At 45.9% G+C, this 21,108-nt stretch overlaps 9 protein-coding genes across 9 annotated transcripts; 7 read left to right on the forward strand and 2 right to left on the reverse strand.

Annotated features, from left to right (window-relative positions):
- Window positions 1–4: 4 nt before the first annotated feature.
- On the forward strand, window positions 5–3,268 carry HD556DRAFT_1451139 (uncharacterized protein; the record flags this gene model as incomplete). Its single annotated transcript, XM_041307888.1, has 10 exons — window positions 5–85; window positions 132–204; window positions 272–739; window positions 792–1,666; window positions 1,716–1,833; window positions 1,881–2,146; window positions 2,201–2,281; window positions 2,320–2,674; window positions 2,728–2,796; window positions 2,847–3,268. 10 exons carry the CDS (start codon window positions 5–7, stop codon window positions 3,266–3,268), a joined length of 2,808 nt encoding a protein of 935 aa, XP_041152532.1.
- A 1,081-nt stretch (window positions 3,269–4,349) lies between these two features.
- Window positions 4,350–5,163, forward strand: HD556DRAFT_1451140 (uncharacterized protein; the record flags this gene model as incomplete). The annotated part of the gene is made up of 3 exons (XM_041307889.1): window positions 4,350–4,456; window positions 4,519–4,982; window positions 5,039–5,163. 3 exons carry the CDS (start codon window positions 4,350–4,352, stop codon window positions 5,161–5,163), a joined length of 696 nt encoding a protein of 231 aa, XP_041152533.1.
- A 168-nt stretch (window positions 5,164–5,331) lies between these two features.
- HD556DRAFT_1314591 (uncharacterized protein) lies at window positions 5,332–6,551 on the forward strand (the record flags this gene model as incomplete). The annotated part of the gene is made up of 3 exons (XM_041300961.1): window positions 5,332–5,550; window positions 5,599–6,048; window positions 6,096–6,551. 3 exons carry the CDS (start codon window positions 5,332–5,334, stop codon window positions 6,549–6,551), a joined length of 1,125 nt encoding a protein of 374 aa, XP_041152534.1.
- A 241-nt stretch (window positions 6,552–6,792) lies between these two features.
- HD556DRAFT_1314592 (uncharacterized protein) lies at window positions 6,793–9,135 on the forward strand (the record flags this gene model as incomplete). The annotated part of the gene is made up of 4 exons (XM_041300962.1): window positions 6,793–7,152; window positions 7,204–8,212; window positions 8,269–8,417; window positions 8,473–9,135. The coding sequence occupies 4 exons, from the start codon at window positions 6,793–6,795 to the stop codon at window positions 9,133–9,135; spliced, it is 2,181 nt and encodes a 726-aa protein (XP_041152535.1).
- Window positions 9,136–11,080: 1,945 nt separating this feature from the next.
- Window positions 11,081–12,572, reverse strand: HD556DRAFT_1451143 (WD40-repeat-containing domain protein; the record flags this gene model as incomplete). Its single annotated transcript, XM_041307890.1, has 9 exons — window positions 11,081–11,230; window positions 11,276–11,365; window positions 11,417–11,687; window positions 11,743–11,786; window positions 11,856–11,968; window positions 12,020–12,152; window positions 12,208–12,383; window positions 12,431–12,518; window positions 12,567–12,572. 9 exons carry the CDS (start codon window positions 12,570–12,572, stop codon window positions 11,081–11,083), a joined length of 1,071 nt encoding a protein of 356 aa, XP_041152536.1.
- A 291-nt stretch (window positions 12,573–12,863) lies between these two features.
- On the forward strand, window positions 12,864–13,603 carry HD556DRAFT_1314594 (uncharacterized protein; the record flags this gene model as incomplete). The annotated part of the gene is made up of 4 exons (XM_041300963.1): window positions 12,864–13,217; window positions 13,265–13,341; window positions 13,410–13,506; window positions 13,559–13,603. The coding sequence occupies 4 exons, from the start codon at window positions 12,864–12,866 to the stop codon at window positions 13,601–13,603; spliced, it is 573 nt and encodes a 190-aa protein (XP_041152537.1).
- Window positions 13,604–15,027: 1,424 nt separating this feature from the next.
- On the forward strand, window positions 15,028–15,797 carry HD556DRAFT_1451145 (uncharacterized protein; the record flags this gene model as incomplete). The annotated part of the gene is made up of 3 exons (XM_041307891.1): window positions 15,028–15,185; window positions 15,241–15,527; window positions 15,577–15,797. The coding sequence occupies 3 exons, from the start codon at window positions 15,028–15,030 to the stop codon at window positions 15,795–15,797; spliced, it is 666 nt and encodes a 221-aa protein (XP_041152538.1).
- Window positions 15,798–16,059: 262 nt separating this feature from the next.
- HD556DRAFT_1451146 (kinase-like domain-containing protein) lies at window positions 16,060–17,392 on the forward strand (the record flags this gene model as incomplete). Its single annotated transcript, XM_041307892.1, has 3 exons — window positions 16,060–16,480; window positions 16,532–16,677; window positions 16,730–17,392. The coding sequence occupies 3 exons, from the start codon at window positions 16,060–16,062 to the stop codon at window positions 17,390–17,392; spliced, it is 1,230 nt and encodes a 409-aa protein (XP_041152539.1).
- Window positions 17,393–19,041: 1,649 nt separating this feature from the next.
- On the reverse strand, window positions 19,042–20,256 carry HD556DRAFT_1314596 (uncharacterized protein; the record flags this gene model as incomplete). The annotated part of the gene is made up of 7 exons (XM_041300964.1): window positions 19,042–19,131; window positions 19,167–19,311; window positions 19,437–19,495; window positions 19,710–19,795; window positions 19,960–20,011; window positions 20,118–20,153; window positions 20,206–20,256. The coding sequence occupies 7 exons, from the start codon at window positions 20,254–20,256 to the stop codon at window positions 19,042–19,044; spliced, it is 519 nt and encodes a 172-aa protein (XP_041152540.1).
- Window positions 20,257–21,108: the final 852 nt, after the last annotated feature.

The following is a 21,108-nucleotide window of genomic DNA, read 5'->3' on the forward strand; positions in this document are numbered from 1 at the left end:
GCAAATGTCTAAGCGACCATCTAGCACCCAAGAACACGTCAGGGGACCTCGCAAACGCAGTAAAATATCTCAGGAAAAATCAAAGGTAAGCCGCTACTACGCAATGGCTTCCGTGCTAACAATGTGCGAAGGCCGTGTCTTTTGTGGATCTTGAAGCAGAGGTCGCCTCAGAGGACGAAGACGATGAAGAAGAGAATGAAGATGGTGAAGTTTCATGGATGTATTATTGTACACTATCTAATTTCTTTTCATCCAGATTGATTGTTTCTAGTCTCAGACAACATCGTGGACAATGAGTCCAATGACAATGCCGTGCATACTTCGTCTCCTTTGAAGGATGTTGGTGCTTGGGACATCTTTTGGGAACACCTAACGACAGACATGTCCTTTGAGGACATGCTGAACAAATTACGCACTTATCTCGGCGTCAGATATCGTGAAGAAGATTGGAAGGAGGTGGTGGACTCTTTATTCAGTGGGGACGGCAATATCGATATCGCATTAGATAACCTTGTGGGCATCAAAGCACGCTACATTCCCGTTCTATCGGACAGAACCTCGGTCAGCCCCTTGTCAAGTTGTCCCGTAAATAGTTTTATGAAAGTGGTTGAAGACATCGATAAGCGGTTCGGCCAAGGGGCTGTGAGGCCACCACATATCATCTTGGATGATCGAGAATGCGATGATCGACAATTGATTGCGCCTAGAAAGCCAGGTGAATGGCTTGTAACAGTACCTGGTATGTGTCTAAATTATTAATCCATTTGTGTCGCTGCTCAGCAAGTTTGCAGCATCAAAGACATCATTTCTTGCAGCGTCCATCCAAGCATTTGGCTTACAAACTTACACTCATCCAACACTCCCCGGACATTTGTATGTCACCGCACCCAATTCCCTCATCATCCAGGCAGCCTTTCCACTTTCCCATGCTGATTGCCTTCTCTGGTGCACATTCATTTCTGATGATCCGACTCGGCCCACCACCATGGCCCTTCCTGGATGGTATTGCATGACCCATGGAGCATACAATCGTGATATAGCATATGGGCTATCATATGACAACTCAATGAAGACGGTCAAGTTATTAGTAGCATCCAGACGACTAGGCAATCCGAGGGATATTGGGAAGCTCAGACAGGAGCGTCGCCTCCTTGAGCACCCCGCCGGTGTTGATCAATACAGCTACCGAGGTCAAACATACATCCATGGCCTCATGTGCGTTGAGCGGCATCTTATGGATGTCATCAGAATATCCCTCCCTACCGCGCAGGACATTGCCCTCCACAAGGAGTCGAGGTGCAACCCAGAATTCGTCTCTGTCACCATGCATATCTATTCCGCTCAGCACTGGATAGAAGGTGACGAGGTGCGGGTCATCTCTGGGACTATGGCAGGGACCTGGGGCAACATACTGACTGTGAAGATCGATGATGGCACGGCATTGGTGGACCTGGCCTATGTCCCAGGGTCAAACAGCGAACTTATCAATATAGATGTACCAGTCTCATTTCCTATCACAGACCTGCAGAGACGTATTCGCTCAGGGTATCATGTCCGTGTCTTGAATACAAGTGCAGAGAAATCGGAGTATAAGGGCAAGGAAGGAATAGTTCTTGAAGTTGTCGGTGATACCCTCGTTGTCCTGGATTCGGATACAAAATCTGAGGTGTGGTTGCTCACCTTTGAAAAAGTCAATAGCTGATGCACCAATCTAGTTCGTTGTATCAAGGAACTCTGTCCAGACCAACATCGTCAATCATGGGTTATCCACTTCCTTCAGTACCATCGCGCAAACATCGACTGCACTTCCTGACGATCTCAAACTGATGAGAGGTGATGATGTCATGGTACAAAAGCAGGGGACCTTCACCTGAAGACAGGGAAAGTAATAGCTGTCGATGCTGCATCGAATCAGTTGACTTTCCTCGTCTCGGGCACACTAAACACCTGTCTGACAGTGCCAGTTCCCTGGATCAGTGTGTCTCCTAATCTATCTGCCCTGCGATTTTCCCCAGCGCACGGATATGATGTGGCAGCCGGGGATATCATACGAGTTGTAAGGGGGGCAGCATGGAACCTGTCGGGCACTGTCCTTGATGTTGACCTAAGCAACAATACCTTGACATTCCAAGGTCCCTTCGCAAAGGTACGGACAGTGTCAGTCTCATTCTTTGTTCTCATTTGACTGTGTCTGTCTCAGATCACAATTCCTATCACTCATGCCACCAGAACCAGCTCGGCAGTGGAGCACGACCCCATGAAAAGCTTCATTGGCAAGCAAGTAATTGTTATTCATGGCCATATAAAATCGCTGCATAGAACACTGCGCTCTCTCGCACACGATACCTGTCAAGTCGACCTCTTCCAAGGTCAAAGGCAACAACTTCCATGAAGCCATGTCATCAGATCAGTCCCATATTTACTGGTCTCTTTCATCACCACTCATGGGCAGACAGTGAAACAGGGGAACTTATTAACGGAGGTAGATTGTCAGCCGCACAGTTGAAGATATTCATTCAGATGTTGCGTCAATCATACATCCAGAGGCCTACGAGAGCCTGCACCCCACCTCCAAGTCCACCTCCATCACAGTCTGCATCCGTGCCCCACCCTGATCCATGGTCACTTGACCCCAGCGACGAGCTGTTTGAAGAAGCGCCATCCATAGTCCCTGGTAAGCTTTCATAACATAACTGTTCCGCATGGAAGTAATACAAGTTACCTTAGAATATGATCCTTGGCGAGTAAATCCTGATGACGAGGGGGAGAAACATTCTGATATCCCAGATTCATCCCGTGAGTCACTTCAATTACTATTGCTTCATACCATTTAACTTCTCAATCAGCCATACAATTCCTCTGCAGTAGCAGATTAAGCTCATTGCTAGCTCGGTGCCAGTTGGTTTTAAGGGTTCTACCGGCGCCATCTGGTACATGGTACCAGAATTATTATGATCGCCTGGTTCGCACACGGGTTCCGGATCCATTCCTTCTGATGAGTGGACCCATTGCACATGGAAATGTTGCGGTTACATACATTTCAAGAACAAGGAACACTGGTCAGAAAGAAGATGAAATTCCAATGTGCTACATTAGCGCAGAGCCCCCAACAGGCAGCGGCAAGCGTTTTGTGGTGATATGTGGAGATGATATGGGGACTGTCTATATTACCAAGGTTGCAAAGAGGAACGAAGCCATAATCACGATGAAGGAAGGAAAAAAATTTCCTCGTGCACATACCTGCCTATTGGGTGATGGCACCATGTAATACAAATAATGACTGAGTCGCATAGATACCCCTTTAGAAAGTAGTTAATTGAAATAATCATGGATTTTGTACATAACAGTTTGACCCGCCTGTTGTGATAGGCCTTGTTTATTGTTGCAGATTATACGGCACCCGTAACCTTGCCAGTAACTGTCAAGCCTTTATAAACCTCTATAAACACAGAGCCCAAACCGCTCGCTATTGCACACTTAATTTTTTACACATGCCTTACGTATGTCGTTCTCTTTGCCCAAAGCACCGCTGACATATAGCACAAGGACCAAACCACCACTTCGGTTCCAAGTCTTGGGTCACATCGAAGTCGAGCGCACCCTGTCGGCCGTCAGAGAAGAATTGAGCCAATGATTTTACAACAGGTATTCGTCTGTTTATTAAGTCACCCTTGGTGATGCTAACTTTATTGCAAACTTCATAGCCACCATACACCTAGCTTGCGCAGGTGACATCAGTCTGATTGCCATAGGGTTCTTCTGCTTTGCCCTCGGTTTCACCCTCTTATCTTTGGACTATCCGCAGAGAGGCATATTCAGAGTGGTATATTATTGGTGTTTAAACAAATAAATTTGATCTACATGCTATCAATAGTGTAATAGTTTGTGCGAACTTAAATTGGTTAGGGGTCAGAGCATTTGTGGCTGATTTTCCCAGGCTGAGTTTCATTGAGTTTCATTCACTATTTAAGCCTCAAAAACGCATTACTGATCTCTTTTCTTTCAATGTACTACTGTAGGACTTCTACATACCCGTTACTACGCAGATGTACAATAGAAACATAGTATTAGATTCAAGGGGTATCTTATTGGCAATAGTACCGATTTACAATAGCATTATGAACCCTCTTACAGTACTTACTCCTATTAACATTGCTCGAGCAACAATCGCGAACAATAGCAAACACAGTAACCAAGGGCAGGCCGAATAACCCAACATATGAACACAAGGTTTCGTGAGTGCCTAGTCCCTTCTGTTGACCGGTTTGATGATTATGATTGTCTAGATAACTGATTTTAAGGCATATATCTAACAGGGTGAATTGTCCCCAAGTAGCCATCACCCACACATGTCTTTGCCTAACAGTAGTTCTCCCCTTGGTCCTTTAGGGGGACCACCCATGGATCCTCCGCCTGGCAAACTTGCATCAGCACTTCACAAACTAGGCTCCGTCATGTGAAAGTGAGAACTCTCATTTCGGTCATGCTTCTCGTTCTTCTAACATTTTTCCCTTGCAGTTTCACGACACGCGGCTCGTCATCGGCTCAAGGTCCCCTCTTGCCAGAACATCGAGAACACATTGGCAAACATCATGCCACACCAATGTACTTGCCTTACGTCCCATTCTGTCCTCGTGCCATGAATGCAATACTTATGACCCACCCTTCCATGCCTATCGATACACCTTGTGCGGTGAATGCATTACCCACAACTCACCCCTCTGTGCATATCAACACAGAGCCTCAATCCATGCATCCAGTGTCACAGTCTTGCACTCCACGGTCTCACTCTCCATCCCTTACTTCTGTTGTGGCTGTGAGTCAGGCACCAGTTAGTCGGCCAGATACTCCTTATGGTGGATCGAGTGTAGATTGTAGGAGTCGTCGAGTGTTGAATCGGGCAGATGAAGCGCCATACCGCAGAGCCAGCAGTTGTTCAAGAAGTCCCGATATGTCAGGTCGTGCCAGTACTCTATATGCTGGTCAGTGTCAATTCAGTGCATGTCCAGCTACGTTTCACGCTAACATTTCATCACAGGCGCTGGGTGTCAGCGGTTGTTGTCCATGCCTCCATCTAGTGGTGGGGAACATGATGTTTTGATGGACTATGACCTTCCTCTCCAAATGGAAATTGACCATGACATGCTTTCAATCCAGCCTTGAGCCACCAGTCTCGCCCTCACGATGGACATGAGTCCCATCGTTAATTCCAAATCCACAGATCTCCCACTCCAAACTCCTTCACTAGAGAGACCTTTTATAATGCCCTCCACCATTGAAACTCATCTTGACCAGCTTGTCACACAGCGCTTTCTCAAACTGTCTCACAACATGTTGACGCCGGCTTTGAAGGATGCTATTGACGCTATGATTCCTTCTATGGTCGAACATCTATCAGACGATATGAGAAACATCTCCATTCGCCACCAGCCTCACACTCGTAAGGAGGATTCTTCATCAGATACCCAAGCAAGTGACAGCGATGATGGTTTGGCACCTCATCCCCGGTGGAAGCGCCCCAGCAAGAGAGGCTCAAAGAATCATTTGCATGTATGTATGCTAACATTCCTATTTAATCATGGCAACTAATTATTGTAGGTTGCATTCCGCAGCTATCTACGAGAGAAAAGGGTACTCAAGGGTAAAAATGGCTCGCTACCTCAATCTCCTCCAATCGAAACCATTCAACCCTTCAACCACAATCACGACTGTTGTCCCACCCTAGACGACCTCTCCATCGACTGGAGCGACTCATTGAAGAAGTTTTCATGGAATACAGAAGTAATCAACATCCTAGTTGTAGACTTTCAATTAAAGATCAAGAACAGCACCTATGTGCAAGTTCTTTTCCATACAGAGGCCATGAGTCTTGACAATTTGCACTCATTGTGTATCGACAAGCTATGCCGAACTCAATTTGAGTGTCGGCAACGTATGCAGATTGGCAAATATTCCAATTTGGAGGAGATGAATTCTGTGTCTCGTGCATTGTTAGGACGCAATGAACAAAGACAATGCTTAGATAGGTGCAATACCCGAAAACATGGGGTAGGTGGACAGTGTTCTATCCTTGTATCATCTGAATGCCCTTTTAGACTCTTGAGAGACGTAGAAAAATAGTGTCACAAAATCGACACCGTAACCCTGACACTTGGGACACAATCGGGCGCATTATCAATCACTTAGACGTTGATGGAGTTAGCGGGGATGAAACGGACACACCAATCGGGGCGATACCAAAGGTAGTACGGCGAGTAGGCCTTCCATGGCTCAATCCCAACATCACTCAGTTACTACATGCTGTGGAAACATATGCTCCAGCAACCCATGAAGAAAATATGACCATTCCGATTGAAAACTCATCCCTTCTGCGTATCTTGGAGCAGAAACGTGCAGCTCAAAATTCCATTGCGATTCAACGGCTTCCACACAACTGGTATAACGACCACTGGTATAAAGCTAATTTGAGTAGTGCCCACGCTCTCCTGGAGACTCGCAAGTCATTGATTATCCCAGCATTGGAGCACTATCGTTCTCAGAAACAACCATAAACTACAATGTATGTCATTTTGGTCTCTGTTGTATTTATATCACTGAAAATGAATCTACTATTAATAGTGGTTGAATACTGGAGAGTAGATTACGGCAATGTCCGGCTGAGTTCCATTCACTATATAAGCCTCTAGATGTTGTTAGTGGTTTTTTTTTCTCGCATTAATCATTGCATCATCTACATATACCCATTTCGTCATACCCTGCATTTGTACAATAATATCCATTCATTGAACTATCATGTTCCCTATGCCCACTGTACAAGTGTCTGACGAGGCCAACGGCACCCCCCCTGCAGAACAGAAGACGCCCGAGCTGCTGCCACAGATACTGGCACCACCAAACGACACTCCCATCAAATGTACTTGCGCTACGATGCAACCCTTCACGACCAATACACGCTGCCGAAATACCACTCTCAACACTATGGGCAATGAGATAAGAGGATATCTCGTTGGTCCGATGCCAGCCGAAGAATTTCTCGAAGAATTCCTGTCGCCTACAATGATCCCAGATTATCAACCTTTAACATCCTTCTCAGAGGGCGCCTTCGCCAGCACGGTTTCTGCTGCCCTGGAGACCGAAGCTTATAATCCATTTGTAAGTGCTTCAACCATGAGAAGATTGTTATCAGCCTGACTACGAGTGCAGATCAACACTATGGAATCTTTTGCTCCCGGTCTATCGTTTATTGACACCCACAGCAATGCAGACAAGATAAACTGCAAAGCATTTTCCTTTCAAATCAAACCGGACATCTGTGTTTATGCCGATGGGATACCCCACGACAGACAATCCTCCTGTGATATATCCACCACAGAAGTGGTCGTTGAATTCAAGTGTGAACCACATCACAATCTGTTCTACACACCGGCACATGGCTCATCGCGCTTTATATCTGAGACCGACAAGGCCATGGACACGCTGGGACAAATAACGAGCTATGCTGCAGCTCAACTTGGCGCACAATATCGGACTCACGCATTCTCTGTCCTGATCGTCTGTGAACAAGCTTACATCTTAAGATGGGACAGGGAGGGAGTTACCGTTTCTTCCGCTATTTATTACAATAAAGAACCACATTTAGCAGAATTTTTCCATCATTACGCACAGGCATCACCTGCAGTCCGTGGTGTCGACACTTCAGTGACGCTCGCTAGTGTAGAAGAAGCTAGCCTTGCAAGATTGAAGTTGGACCTTCCTGCTTCCTGGCGCATGTTGAAAGTGACTGTGCCTGCTGTCGATAACTCTGACCCGATTACTTTGATTTTTCCTGCACCTCAACCTGTTGGTCGAACTCCTATAGGCCGGTGTACATGCACGTGTCCTGCGTATAACATTAACAACAAAAATGTTGTTATGTTCAAAGACTCTTGGCGGGTTGCCAACCCCGACATCTTACCAGAAGGCGAGACATACAAATTATTAGCAAAACACAAGGTTTCCAATGTTGTGTCGTGCATTGCGTGTCACGATGTACCCTCTCTTCCCCAACAAGCTCCGCAGACTCACAGGTTGGCGCATGCTCCCTGGGCGTGTTCACACACCACGATCACTCCACATGTCCATTATTGCTTGGTTCTGAATATTGTGGGCAAAGAGTCTCATAAGTTCACAAGCTCTCATCAGCTTGTCTCAATCGTTCATGACACATTAATCGGTACATATTTTGTTTCCATCTTCTCCAAAGGCATTATTATATTCATATTGCTACAGCCCATAAGGAAGCATATCATAAAGCGGGTGTGTTGCATCGAGACCTTAGTGCTGGCAACATCGTCATCTACAAGGGCAAGGGCATCCTTATTGACTGGGACCTCTCAAAATTAATCACCATTCAAGGTGCTCAACAAGTAAATCGTACGGTTCGTTCATTCCGTGCCTAAGTTGGTTAGTTGTACTAAATTTTCTGTCACTAAGGGAACATGGCAATTCATGTCGGCTCACCTCATCCAACATAAAGACGCCAAACATGATGTTGAGGATGACATAGAGTCCAGTCTCTATGTCATTCTATGGATTGCCTTGATGTACACAATGACTCACTTAACCGTCCCCGCTCGAACATTGCTCGTGAAGGATGTCTTCGAAGTTGATGAATTGGAGGGAGTTGGATCATCTACCAAATCAGGTTTTCTCACCTCAAGAATGCATTTTTCGAAAGATGTATTTGTCAATCGCAAACCGCTAGACAGGCTTATTGTCGCTCTTGCAGAGCTCTTTGCGCTTCGGTATACTCTTGTCACTCAGGAGCAGCAGGATGTCTATGATCAGATGACCAAGTGGATGGAACGTCTAAATCCAGACGCCAATGAAATGACTCTCCTCACAAACATCATGAAGACAAATCCTGTTCACAAGATGAAAGAGCACATGGAGATCTTGAAGTCGCACGACAAGATACTGGCAGTTTATGATTTTCACCTTGGATTGGACGGCTGGCCTCAGGATCTTCCTGTATCACAAGATATTGCTTCCTACGTGAAGTACCACGTACAATGGCACTGCTTCACGAAGTCACAATGTTATTCATGGCCGGAACTCTCAACATCCAGCAAGAAACGTAGGTTCAAGGAAATCTAGCCATATGGGTGCTTGGCTCGGCTCAGTGGCTCGGTAATTTCATGTAGAAGCCTACCCATACTTTTCGAATATCCGCTTATGTCCTCTGTATCACAAATCAATTTTGTTTCGTTGATTGACATACGTGACCATTATCTGCTGTGATTACATTACTACAAACAATACTTGATATCATGCATTAAAAAAAATCGGACGAGTCTGTGATTGAACATTTGAACTTAGTGCCACTTGTTTTGATCCGCTACCTCCCTTTCTTCGAAAGTGTTCCACTTATACATCCCTACCCTCAAACTTTAATGATTTCCCTGGTGTTTTCAGTGTGTTGTCCTTTTCCTTCGTCTTGTTGTTCCATACTTCTTACTGCGTTGAATGCTATACTCCAACATGTTTTCGGTCCTGCCATTGAACGACTAATGCAAGAAGTGCACTCTGTTTCCCATAGGCGCAAGATTATTCGAAAGTTCAACAGAAAGGGAGATTTGGTTTGCCATCAACAGATATTTTATTACATTCTCTGGTAGCTAATTCACGCGAGTACTACTATTTTTAAGATAGACCCACAAGAAATCCGACACTACCCAATCATCTTTATAGTCGTTGAGGACAGGATGGCAGTGTAGAGACTCGCGCCTCTCAATGCCGGATATACGGCCCTATGAACCACATATTCCTTACATATTCCAGCTCTTATCCGAAGGATCAGTCATACGCGCTCCCGCACGCGCACCCTACGTACGCACCTCATTCGCATGCCTTATATGCACTCGTGCGCTTCCGCGCGCGTCCATGCGCCTCCCCTTAGGTCTTCTCGCGCCTACCCGTCCGTCCTATGTCCTCACTGATTTACTGGTGTGTTATTCTTATCTCTTTCACTGAATTGATGTGCACTCGGTCCGATCCCCGCGCTTACATACAGAAAGTCTATCTTAGACTTTAGATTATATTTAGAGTTGATATGGTTACTTGGTTCGGTACCACGCTCGGAAGCGCCGCATAGCGCTATCTCCCTTCTTAAATAGAGGGAAGTTCTTTTTACTTCGGGTACTACTTTTTCCCCCCATTTATCTCAGTATACTGCAAGTTGTATAGTGCACCTTAGTACTTGAAATCAGATTATACTTCTCCATCTGCTACAGCTCGCACCTCTACTATACTTGAAACCACATCCCTTATCACTCATAAGTGCGCTTCCGCATACGCGCGCGCCCCTCACATCTCGCGCGCCTTCGTGCACATTATCTTCTCGCGCCTACCAGCGCCCATCTAGTTGACAGAGTTTCCCTCCACCTTATTCGCAAGGAACTTCTCTCAGTAGCTATCCTTTGGGTCGAGTTGTATTCTCATATCCAGGTCTTGCTGTAGAGCCCCCTTCTTTAAGTGTTTTCACCCACAGTCAAGATTCCTCACCTTCAGCGGCTCTTCGCCTGGTGAAGTAAGTAAAGCAACTCGAGACAAGAAGCAATAGTATTCACCTCCGAAAAAACTACTTTCAATTTGGGAGTCAACTGAGCTTTTCAAGACCTTTGCACATTGAGGTGCTCGAGAGCTAAATGGATGACGAAACTCTACAAAGTAGATGTTAGCAGGCACCACAAAATCCAGCACAAGACACCTGCACAGAGACTACTGTTTAATCTAGTATAGGCGCTCAGATGATGAAAGTAGGAAAGGAAACCATGATACAAGCATCGCGTCTATTTGTAGTGAATCCCAATTTGGGAAGACCCACTGCCCGGTCCACAATCGACCAAATATGGTAGTGGTATTGTGTGACTAAGCAAACTTGAAACATCGAAGTACAAGACTTTAGGCGGTACAAGTAGGTAGTTACATGGAAAAACAGCTGTAGTACTAAGCATTGAAAGGGTTGGCACCAAATCGCGGAGGGAACCAGTTTTTTTGATGCAACCAACCCCTAGTATTCAACAAATGGGATGCGGGCATGTCAAAGTAACACATAAAGTGTCGAAAAGGCGCCTGATTGCAGAGCATGCATAAGGGCATTCACAAGCACGCAGATTATAGCAAACCGAACTAGTTGAACTGCGGTTGATGGGGATGGGGATGAAAGAGATGTTACATGCTCCTCTGGCATCTAATCCGAATCAGAAATCACCAACACTGAACAGAGCTCGCTTACCACATCACTCTCCCCCCATACTTTCATGCTACTATGCCCATTAAGGCAGGTGCCAGTGATAACAAGACACTTTGAGCGTCCTTCGTGAGACTAACTAATGTTAGTCTTATGTCATCAGCCGCTGGGCAACATGTCACTTACCACTACAGGTGTGATGCAATCGCCACGACTACCATGATCCAACTGTCCACGGTATGCACCTGTGGTGTAATCAAAAATTTGAGCAAACCCATCATCACCGCCCACGAACAGTAAGCCCGACTGTCGAGCAACAGAGATTTGCAAAGGAATATTGCGCAAAATCACATGGTTGAAGGACTGCACATGTGTGAGGTTGGGAATGGCATATTTGTCAACCCCGTCTTTGAGGTTGCTCACGAGCAAGTAATTGCCATCAAGAGCAGCATTGCCGCTGAAATGCGCCAGTTAATAAAAAGTCTAACAGTGTTAAATCAAAGCTGATGTACATTCTGCTTGAGACTTTTTCAGTGCCATTTGAGATCCCAAGGCTCTATCGAATAACAAAATCTGAGAACGCATCAGATGCAACAATCAGAATCTGAGGAACGTCGACTAACACATCACCACTTTCCAGGTATGACACCAATAATGAAGCACCCTTGTCATAAAAGTGGATGGTGCACGCAACATATACCTGCTTCTCGGGCTGAGAGACCATTGGTGTGAATGTCTCTTATAGATAAAATGTATTAGTAGACACACAACGCTACAATGGCTACGCACTGTCTGGTCTGAGGTTCCAAACTTGTGGGTGACCGTCGCCAGCACTCGCAAGTCTGCAATAATTGGGATCCCATGCAAGAGACTCAATCGCACCCAAATGGCCAATGGTAGCACTCCGGAATTCAAAAAGTGCCTAGCGTAATGACCATGAGTGTGAGCCAAACTCAATAAGCATATTATGCACTTACATCATATTCATACATTTGGATGTTGCCATTGGATGCTCCAAATGCGAACATAGTTTCTCCGCGATCATCGATGTCCGCCCAGATAATGGCACTAATATATCCTGCCGCTGGTGAATGTATTTCCTGGATCATTTCACCCGATGTGAGACTCCAAACAACAACACATCCATCATTACCTGTACACAATTTCAGCACAAGTATAGTAATGAAAATAACGAGTTACCTCCAGTAAGGAGCAATGATCCATGCTTGCTGACAGCCAATACATTGACCGCCTTAGTGTGACGATTCAGCGTGAAATTGTTGGCAAACTAGGTGGTGTCAACGAGCATAGCACCCTGATAGAATTCGATACATACCTCCATAGTCGAGGGATCTGATTATTGTCAGAGTGATTATCGGCATATAAGTATATTCGAATACACCATTAATCTAATGTTCAACAACAGGTCGAAACAATTGTTTGGACTTGCCATGGAGACAGCCAAGGCATCACCATGTATTTGAAATATGGCGAGATTGAAAACAATTGCGTAAAGCTCAATGACAATAAGTACAATGAATACAATTAAGCTGTGGTGAAGGAGCATGATCTACAAAACTACAAGAATGCACAATGAAATTCCAAGTAACGAAGTTGGGTCAGTTGCTACAGCATGGGATTCAAATCACCCTCTCACAACGATGACACCTTTAACACACGGTTCAAACCATATGCCAGAGCATCACCACGCGCCATCAGGCCATTGGCGGCGCGTGATATCGAAGACCTTGAATTGGGCATCGAATTATCCTTGAGATCTTATGACTTTGAGCTTGAGCGTCGTGACAATGTTGAGCCGAACAATTACCTATACATCGTGCTAACTGAAAGATATCAGGAGACACGAATGGGTTCAGCTATGGAGCTCGACCAACCCATCACTTTTAGTGGGACATACGGATGTCTGGACACCATTATGGCGGATGACGAGGTTAGCACGACTGCCAGTGATGGATCCACAACTTACGTGAGTGTCAGACCGGACCCCTCGCTGTTGTCCCGTCTGGAAGCCAGGCGCACATTCAGAGCGGGGAGAATCACTCTGCTAAAAGGGAGAGACTTGTCCGTGGCCTGCAGAAAACTGCGGATAAGTACTTGCTACGTCATTTTAAAGCAAATGACCTACACACCGAAGAGCTACATGAGCACATAAACATAGCACTCCGAGCCGCCATGCTGGGGCCGATGTTGACAACATGGTGCCGTGCCCAAAGACCGCACATCACACTAAGTCCAAGGAGGGCGAGCCAGCAATAGTAAGGCAGAACAATGACCTAATAGTGAACTGTGCATCTGATACATCAGTAGATTCAGACGACAGACGAATATATCATACCTCCCACAATAGCATGATGCATCATGAATTGTGTTGCAAAGGGACTGCAGTCACTCCAGAATACACTGAGCGTAAAATCACAGGTACTAGATTTCGGGGAAGTGTATCCTGACACAATGCCAGGAGGATTGGACGTCATACAATGATGCATTATTACATTGGATGTACCACTACGTTAACTATGTACTACTGGACTTTGTAACATGGAGGGAAAGAAAAGAGTTTAGGAAACAGACTTGAGAGGCTTATATAGTGAATGAACCTCAGCCCGGGCATTGCCGGCAGCCACTCAGCCACTTGCGGACCGGTTATACGGATAATACCATCGGAGATCAAACTGGGTTTCATTCACTACTAAAGGGAGTGAAACCTTGTTAGCGGTCTGTTTCTTTTCTCCAACTATTATTATAATTGCTTCACTATTTACTGAGTACATTCGTAGTACATTAAAAATAAATTCATGTATGCAATAATTAAATTGCAATAAGTGCTCCGCTGTCTAAGCAAACCGGGAAATACGGTACTGAGTGCCCCCCTAGCGGTGCACTGTATGATCTAAGCGCAGTCCCAAAATTGCGGCCAAAATAAGGCACCCCAACATATTCGTGTGCATGCTCAGCATATTTCTTAACGCTTCTCGCCTAACATAGTCATTATTTATTCTCTTGTCAAATGTAGACCAGAGTTAAAATATAGTACAGTACACATCCTAATAATGCATAATGCATAAAAAATTATAACAAATCAGGATCCAATCTTTTCGAGACGCACCAAGTCATCCATTCATAGAAATGAGCTTGGTCCATATATTGCTGTTAATGTACAATTTTTTGCGCCCAAGAATGATTTTCTAGTGATTTGTTTGTATTTTATTTATTTATGCATTATTAGGATGTGTACTGTACATATTTGATTATGCAACATTTTAAGATTTACTATTGAATATGAGTGTGAGTCATAGACGTAACATGTCCTTTATCTGGCCAAGAATCTAACAATACATCAGCTTGCGCCCACATATTAAATATTTTCATCCAGTCATATCCATCATTTGATCATGAATTTTAAATTACAACTAATGGTGAACATTTTGCGACTCTGTTCTTAGATCCTAAATGCGAAGATAGCCTTGTAAATATTAATAATTTGTCCCGAATTTGAGTAGGATATGTTATAGAGTCATATTTGGCTGCGTCTCAGGTGTCACCTCACCTCGACAGCAACACTATATATGGCTAAATGATTACGGTGACTGTAACGCTGTCATGGGGGTCCGAAGTTACGCCCGGTGGATGTCATTTCCCCCACCTCTTGGTCTTGTCAATAACGGGCAACAAACAGTGGAACACATCCCTCCCATGTTAGCATCTTTCGCCATCTAAGTATCTTCTGGCCTATCAGCACCGTTACTATTCATCCCGTACGTCGCACTAAGGACGAAATGGACATGCTCATGAAGAGCGAGTTGGGCCTGCAAGACAAAGACCCCCGGGTTCTGTGGGAGGAGGACCTCCAGCTTGCGACCTCCATCCTTCAAATCCTCATCCCGCAATCCAATCTTGGAAAATCGGAAATCAAAAAATCGCTCACATCAAGAAAGTACCGGGGGCAACACTCAAATATATGGGGCTCCCGTTTTCGATAAACAATGGAGGCTCAACGTGAAGGATCCCTTTCCGAGTCAGAGGAAACGTAAGATGCCAGTTCGGCGTGCCCCGTTGCAGACTCAAATCGAGTCGCAGATAGATACCGACGTGGAAGAGGATTTCATGCCAGAGACGAAAGGCAGCTTGGAAAAGCATGTTTTCGTCAAAGCTGGAAGGAAAAGAGCAAACTTGAAGTCTGCAGAGGAGCCGGAAGAAAAGAATTGGGAGCGTCTTTTCCGGGCGATATACTATTATATGCGCGAGATGCTCAAGGAGCAAATTCAAAAGCGCAATAGTGGTCACGTCGCGACCCTTTCACCCTCTACCTTTCAGAGAACTACCAGATCTCCGGTACTGGTCCTCAGAGTTCGCTATCAGTCCTTTTCCGGACGCCACCGATTCGTGGAAGTCTGGTCTTGTCCTCCTGGACTACAAGCTCCGAAAGTTAGACTCCTCCGAAAAGTCCTGGAAGGACGTCCTCACAGGAATCGAGATCACCCAATCTGATCTTTCCAGCGATCGCAAAATCCTTTGTTCTTGGGCATCGTTACCAAGGGTTATCTGATGATGCGGGAGCAACCATGGCGTCGTTTTGTCCTGCTTTTCAGTATCTCCAAATTCAAACTTCGTGCCCATTATATAGATCGCTCTGGCTTGGTGATATCAGAACCACTCCAGATTGATAGATTCCCCGTACGTTTTGTCGACGTCTTAAATACCACTACTTTGGCAAATCGTTCCTCCCTTGGCTTTGATCCAACAATTCACATCTGCACTCTTGTAGCACCGTCCCAAGTCACACCAATTTGCCGGACGGCTTCGATACCATGCTTCCCGGGGCGATAGGCTGGGTTTACGATAACGACCAGAACGTGTATTGGATCATGGAGATTCTATGGAAAAGCCGCGGATTTTTCAAGCGCGGAACCGTCTGTTATCGCGTTCGAGACAAGTTTGGTCGGGAGTACGCGCTGAAGGATTGTTGGGTCAACGAGGACGTCAAGGATGTCGAAATAGACTTTCTGAAAGCGGTCGACGGCATCCAAAATGTGGTTCAACTCGTCAAATATTGGGATGTACTTTATGATGGGCAGCCCGACTCCACATCGCACATTCGCAGTCATTGCCCGACATTCGTATTCAAGAAAAAAATTCATCGCCGTATTCTCTTGACACCCTGTGGGCTTCCACTGACGCAATTCAACGACATACTTGAGCTTATCGGGGTTTTTCGTGACCTCGTGGTTGGTGAGTTTTGTTCGCAAACACGAAGTCCTCTTTAATCACCATGAATTGTAGCCCACAAAGCCATGGTTGGCCGACGTGTCCTTCATGGAGACCTCAGCCCTAATAATATTATCATTTACGAAGGAAAAGGCTACTTCATAGACTTTGACCATGCAAAGTTTCTCGATGCTGATGAAAAGCTGACGAGAGTCCACGTGGTACTGTGCGTCGTGTTTTTTTTTCTGCTTATGTTGATCTCATAGTTTACAGGGAACCATACCATACATATCCTTCCGCGTTCTTCGCCTAATGGGAGATGGTCATTCGGTCCGACACACGCCCTGCGACGATCTCGAGTCGCTCTTCTATATCCTACTTGAATTCACTGTTGTGTATTTAGGACCCAAGGGTGCACTGGCCCCCCGACTTGACGAGGAGAATTTGCATCGGGACCCCGTTCGGAGGTGGGGGATCGACTATGAGAGTTTGACCTTTGATAGTCTCGCGACCAGCAGCATGTGGAAGCGTGAATTCATCCATGGTCTCACTGATCCCCCGCTAGTCACCTCGTACTTCACACCCTGCCGCCCCCTCCTCGATGAGTGGCGTCAGGCGATTTCATTCGCAAGTACTCAGTTGACGGCCATCTCTCACGACAACATTTGTGATGTTCTAACACGGGAGTTAAGCTCGATCAGTCAGCAACTTGCCCAAACACCTCCTCCTGCACTTCCATCCACGCTGGAGCCAACGATAGCTCTGTCGCCTTCTCCTGCACCACTCACATCACAGCTGGTTACAACCGTCGCCGCGTCGCTTACAGTGTCTCGATCTGTGCCTGTTCGTGCGACATCTGTCCCCTTGCCGCTTCCTGATCCTCCCTTAGCTGTCCGTCGCCCTCGTCGTCCAAACCGGGTGCCTGGCAAACGCTAGCTAGCTGGTTCGGTTTCCGTTCACGGTATACATTTTTGTAGAGTATGTCCCCCACAAAACGCAATCACTACATCCGATACCTCGTATATTCATCTTGATTTTTCGTCGAAGCATTTCTCAGAAACGTGAACTCTTCTTCAATCTCGGTTTCCGTCATTTTCGCAAAACAAATTCAGTACGTTTGACATCTCATATTTCTCCGTTCAAGCATCTCCCGCAAATGTGGACTTTCGTAAGTCTTACCCTTCGTCTTGCGTATAATTCTATGCGGCGTTCACTTGAACTAAACAAATTTCCTTCATTGCACCCTTGGAGCAACTCACAATCGGTCACATTGTCAGTCACTATATCCAGTCGCTGGAACTCTCCACTCAAAGTGGAGAAGTCGGGCCAACGTCTGATGAGTTATCAGGGATGCTTGAAGTCTGTTATGCAGGCAGGTGTCTCGATGGCCCTGGACGTCGCCATCCTCGCTATTCCAGGTTTAGGAACATCAGCAATGGCACAGACATTGTGCTCCTGTTCCTTGATTTTAGGTGTCGGGTGCATTTTTGCAGGAAATATGGTGCAACACTTCGGCGAGAGAATGGGATCTCTAGATTTCGCGGTTCGGTTCACTTCACATATCTGCAGCCCGACCCTGACATTACAAACTAGGCATACTACCTTCGTAAGAAGAGAATGGTGCTCATCATCATTACAAGCATACCAACTTTTTTTTGCGTACTGAGGTAAGTAACCTGGTTATAATCACTTTGCATTGCTCATCGACTGGTTAGCGTGATCGGGTCCATCTTAGGATTTCTTTCAGGTGTCATTAGGGACTTTAGTCCATCTGCGCCCCTAATCATCACATGCATTATTACTCTTTGCATTGTGGCGTGCCTCTTACTTGTGTTGTTGATTTCTAGCTATGGTCCAGGTCTGACTCGAATGCGGCCGCAGTGAATTTCCCTGTCCTAAAATGGATGTAATCCAGGAGTCGCATAGATTTGGGTCACTCAGGCGCCATGATCCTGGTAGACGAAGGGCATAAAGCAGAATAAAGGGGAGAGTGTAACGGTAATTACGGTTCTTCCAAACGGACGTTGTACGAAGTCTCGAAAGTGTCGTCTTTTATGATGTATTCATCCTGTTTTCTGTCCGCGATATCCTTGTATTTGGGCATTTGTCTTCCTGATTTGTCGATCTATCAACGACTGATATGGCCAAAGAAGTCGGGCCAACGTCTGATGAGTTATCAGGGATGCTTGAAGCTTGTCCTCGCCTGCAAAATCTTGTGATTAGGAAATCTGGCCCGCTGGCTGGACTTTCACGTCAGGTATCACTCCCGCTGCTTCAGCGGCTTCACTACGAATATTCGTGCATCGGAGGTGACGTCAGGCCATTTAGTTCCTCTTGGCCACTACTACAATAGTTACATTATTCTTGCTAGTACTGTAGAAGAGGCAGGTCTGGTCTCGACCAGACCTGCGCTCAAGAAGGAATTTGATAAGTTGCACGAACGCCATAGATGTTGGCGATCGTATGCGGGGAACTGGCGCGAAGACCACCTGAGCATGGAAAGTGCTTCTCCGGGAGAAAAACAGGAGGTCCAATGATCGCCATCAACCCTTGGCGCGAGGACGAACGAGTCAGCCTACTAGTGTTTAATCAGCCCACATGACGGACTCTGAAGCGGAGGGCTGAACTTCCCTGTTGTCCATATTCATCACTTCCGTGTCCGCTGTAGTATCAACCTAGTATCCGTCTTGTTGTTATGACGTTTACTCACTTGGTATGACCTTGAAGTAAAAATTTCTGACAGCCTGACGACCTCAGCGATGCCACGAATCTGATTCAAGGAGACTGCCGTCCCCTTGTAGGTGCTCGTGGCAAGTACCAAGCCTTCGTGGAAAACTGTCCCAGGTGCAGGTCCGCTGCTTTGCGACAACATAGATCATCTTGTCAAAATGGTACTTCTTCCATCACTGTATCGCGTTACAAGTGTCACGAGTGAGATATATCGAAGGTGTCCGGAAGGTGATTGCTTTGCCAGACGCACTAGCTTTTGACATGTTTCGAGATCGATGCAGACGTCCGTGAAGCATAAAATGCTTGGAACTGTGAGGTAGTAAGTTTTATGCAGCATCGTTACAATTGTAGCGTGTATTCACTGGGTACATCCTGATGCCAATAGTCTTGTATACATTATTGGCTTAATTTGTGATGGTATGATCAGAGATGGGATTGGTGTTGGTATTGGCAGAAGCTCGTCTAAGATGCATCCCTGCGCACTCTGTCAGTTTAGAGTTTTTTCAATAACATGATAGCTTACCCTGCGCATTGCAGATGCTTCTTCATCGCTCATCGCAAGCTCCCTCGTGTAAATATGCGGGTCAGTCATGTATGTATGAACTAGTACTGTGTAATTGTAGATGACCAAGATGATTCATAAGTGGTAGGGTGGTTGGCATGGTGAGGGTATGATTGGGGTTATGGACTGTGATCGGCAAGTATCAGCTTGTATAAGATTCATCCCTGCACGCTATTTAGTTTAGAATGTTCTACATGAACCAAGGACTTACCCTGCGCGATGCCGATCTTAGGCGTTGGATCAGGCGAGTGCAAGCGCGTGCACTGTTGCGCATCAACCGCGTTATCAGGGACGGTGTTGGGGGGTTAGGGGCCTCGAGTTCGTAAATCAGGAACTGCGTGTGTGACGCAGTATTACTGAACACATTACCACCGTGACCTTTGACGCGAGGTATTCGAGTTGTGTCTGTGAAAATGGGTGTATTGTGGTAGATGAGATTCACGTGCGATAAACTTACGATATTGTCCACGTTGATGCCGACGTGAGGTATATTCAGAACGCGAGACATGTTTTTGGTCTGACATTTAGATATAGATGGGTACGTTTGAACGATAATCTATTTTCTTACCGTAATTGTTCCTTTTATAGCAGTTATAAGTGGTTGATTAAGATGACGATTGAATCGTATTCAGATCAACCATTATGTAATAGTGTTTTGTCTCTAGCTTACGTCATGTTGCTTGCACTGGCTTATCATCGACATCTTGCTGAAACCGGTTCTTGGGGTATGAATAAGTTCGTCATCTTGCTGCTGAAGCAGGACAGGACTATACCATCCGTCAAGAGGGTGAATGACCGGGCATTTTGGGGGTAGACGTGACTAGATCTTTGGGGGACCGTATCAGTAAACTCTCTGATTCTACCATCCTACGAGGCTGTTATTCGGCATGCACTAGAACGAAAATTCCGAAACTTGATAGACTTGCCTTATGATCATTTCCCTCGCCACAAGCCCAACCAGTGCCGACGGATACTATCGATCGTCATATTGATGAACGCTAGCCTGCGGGAAAAGGCGGATTACCGTATCTCGGTTACGGTCCATTCTTGATGAAAAAGCGTGACTCACGAAATTACGTCGGGCGCAAAAAACTTGAGATCTGTAGTAGTAGCAAGTGGCTAACAAGCTGGTGATGATCCGAATGATGCTACAACTTGCAGGCTTGTCGGTTTCGTGATGCCGGTCGAAGATGTGCAAACCGAGCGGGCACCGATGCAAACGGGCAGACTCTTGCAAGATTTCCTGAGTCATAAGTACTTGAGTAATTAAGCTGCTCGGGACGCTCTCTCATTGGTGAACTCGCTAGTGTGTGGATTTATTTCGGAGTCAAACGCGTCCGAGTCCCTCGAGCTGAAGCTG

The sequence above is a fragment of the Suillus plorans genome, assembly GCF_016647745.1.
Source record: "Suillus plorans strain S12 chromosome Unknown HD556scaffold_121, whole genome shotgun sequence".
Taxonomy (NCBI): Eukaryota; Fungi; Basidiomycota; class Agaricomycetes; order Boletales; family Suillaceae; genus Suillus; species Suillus plorans.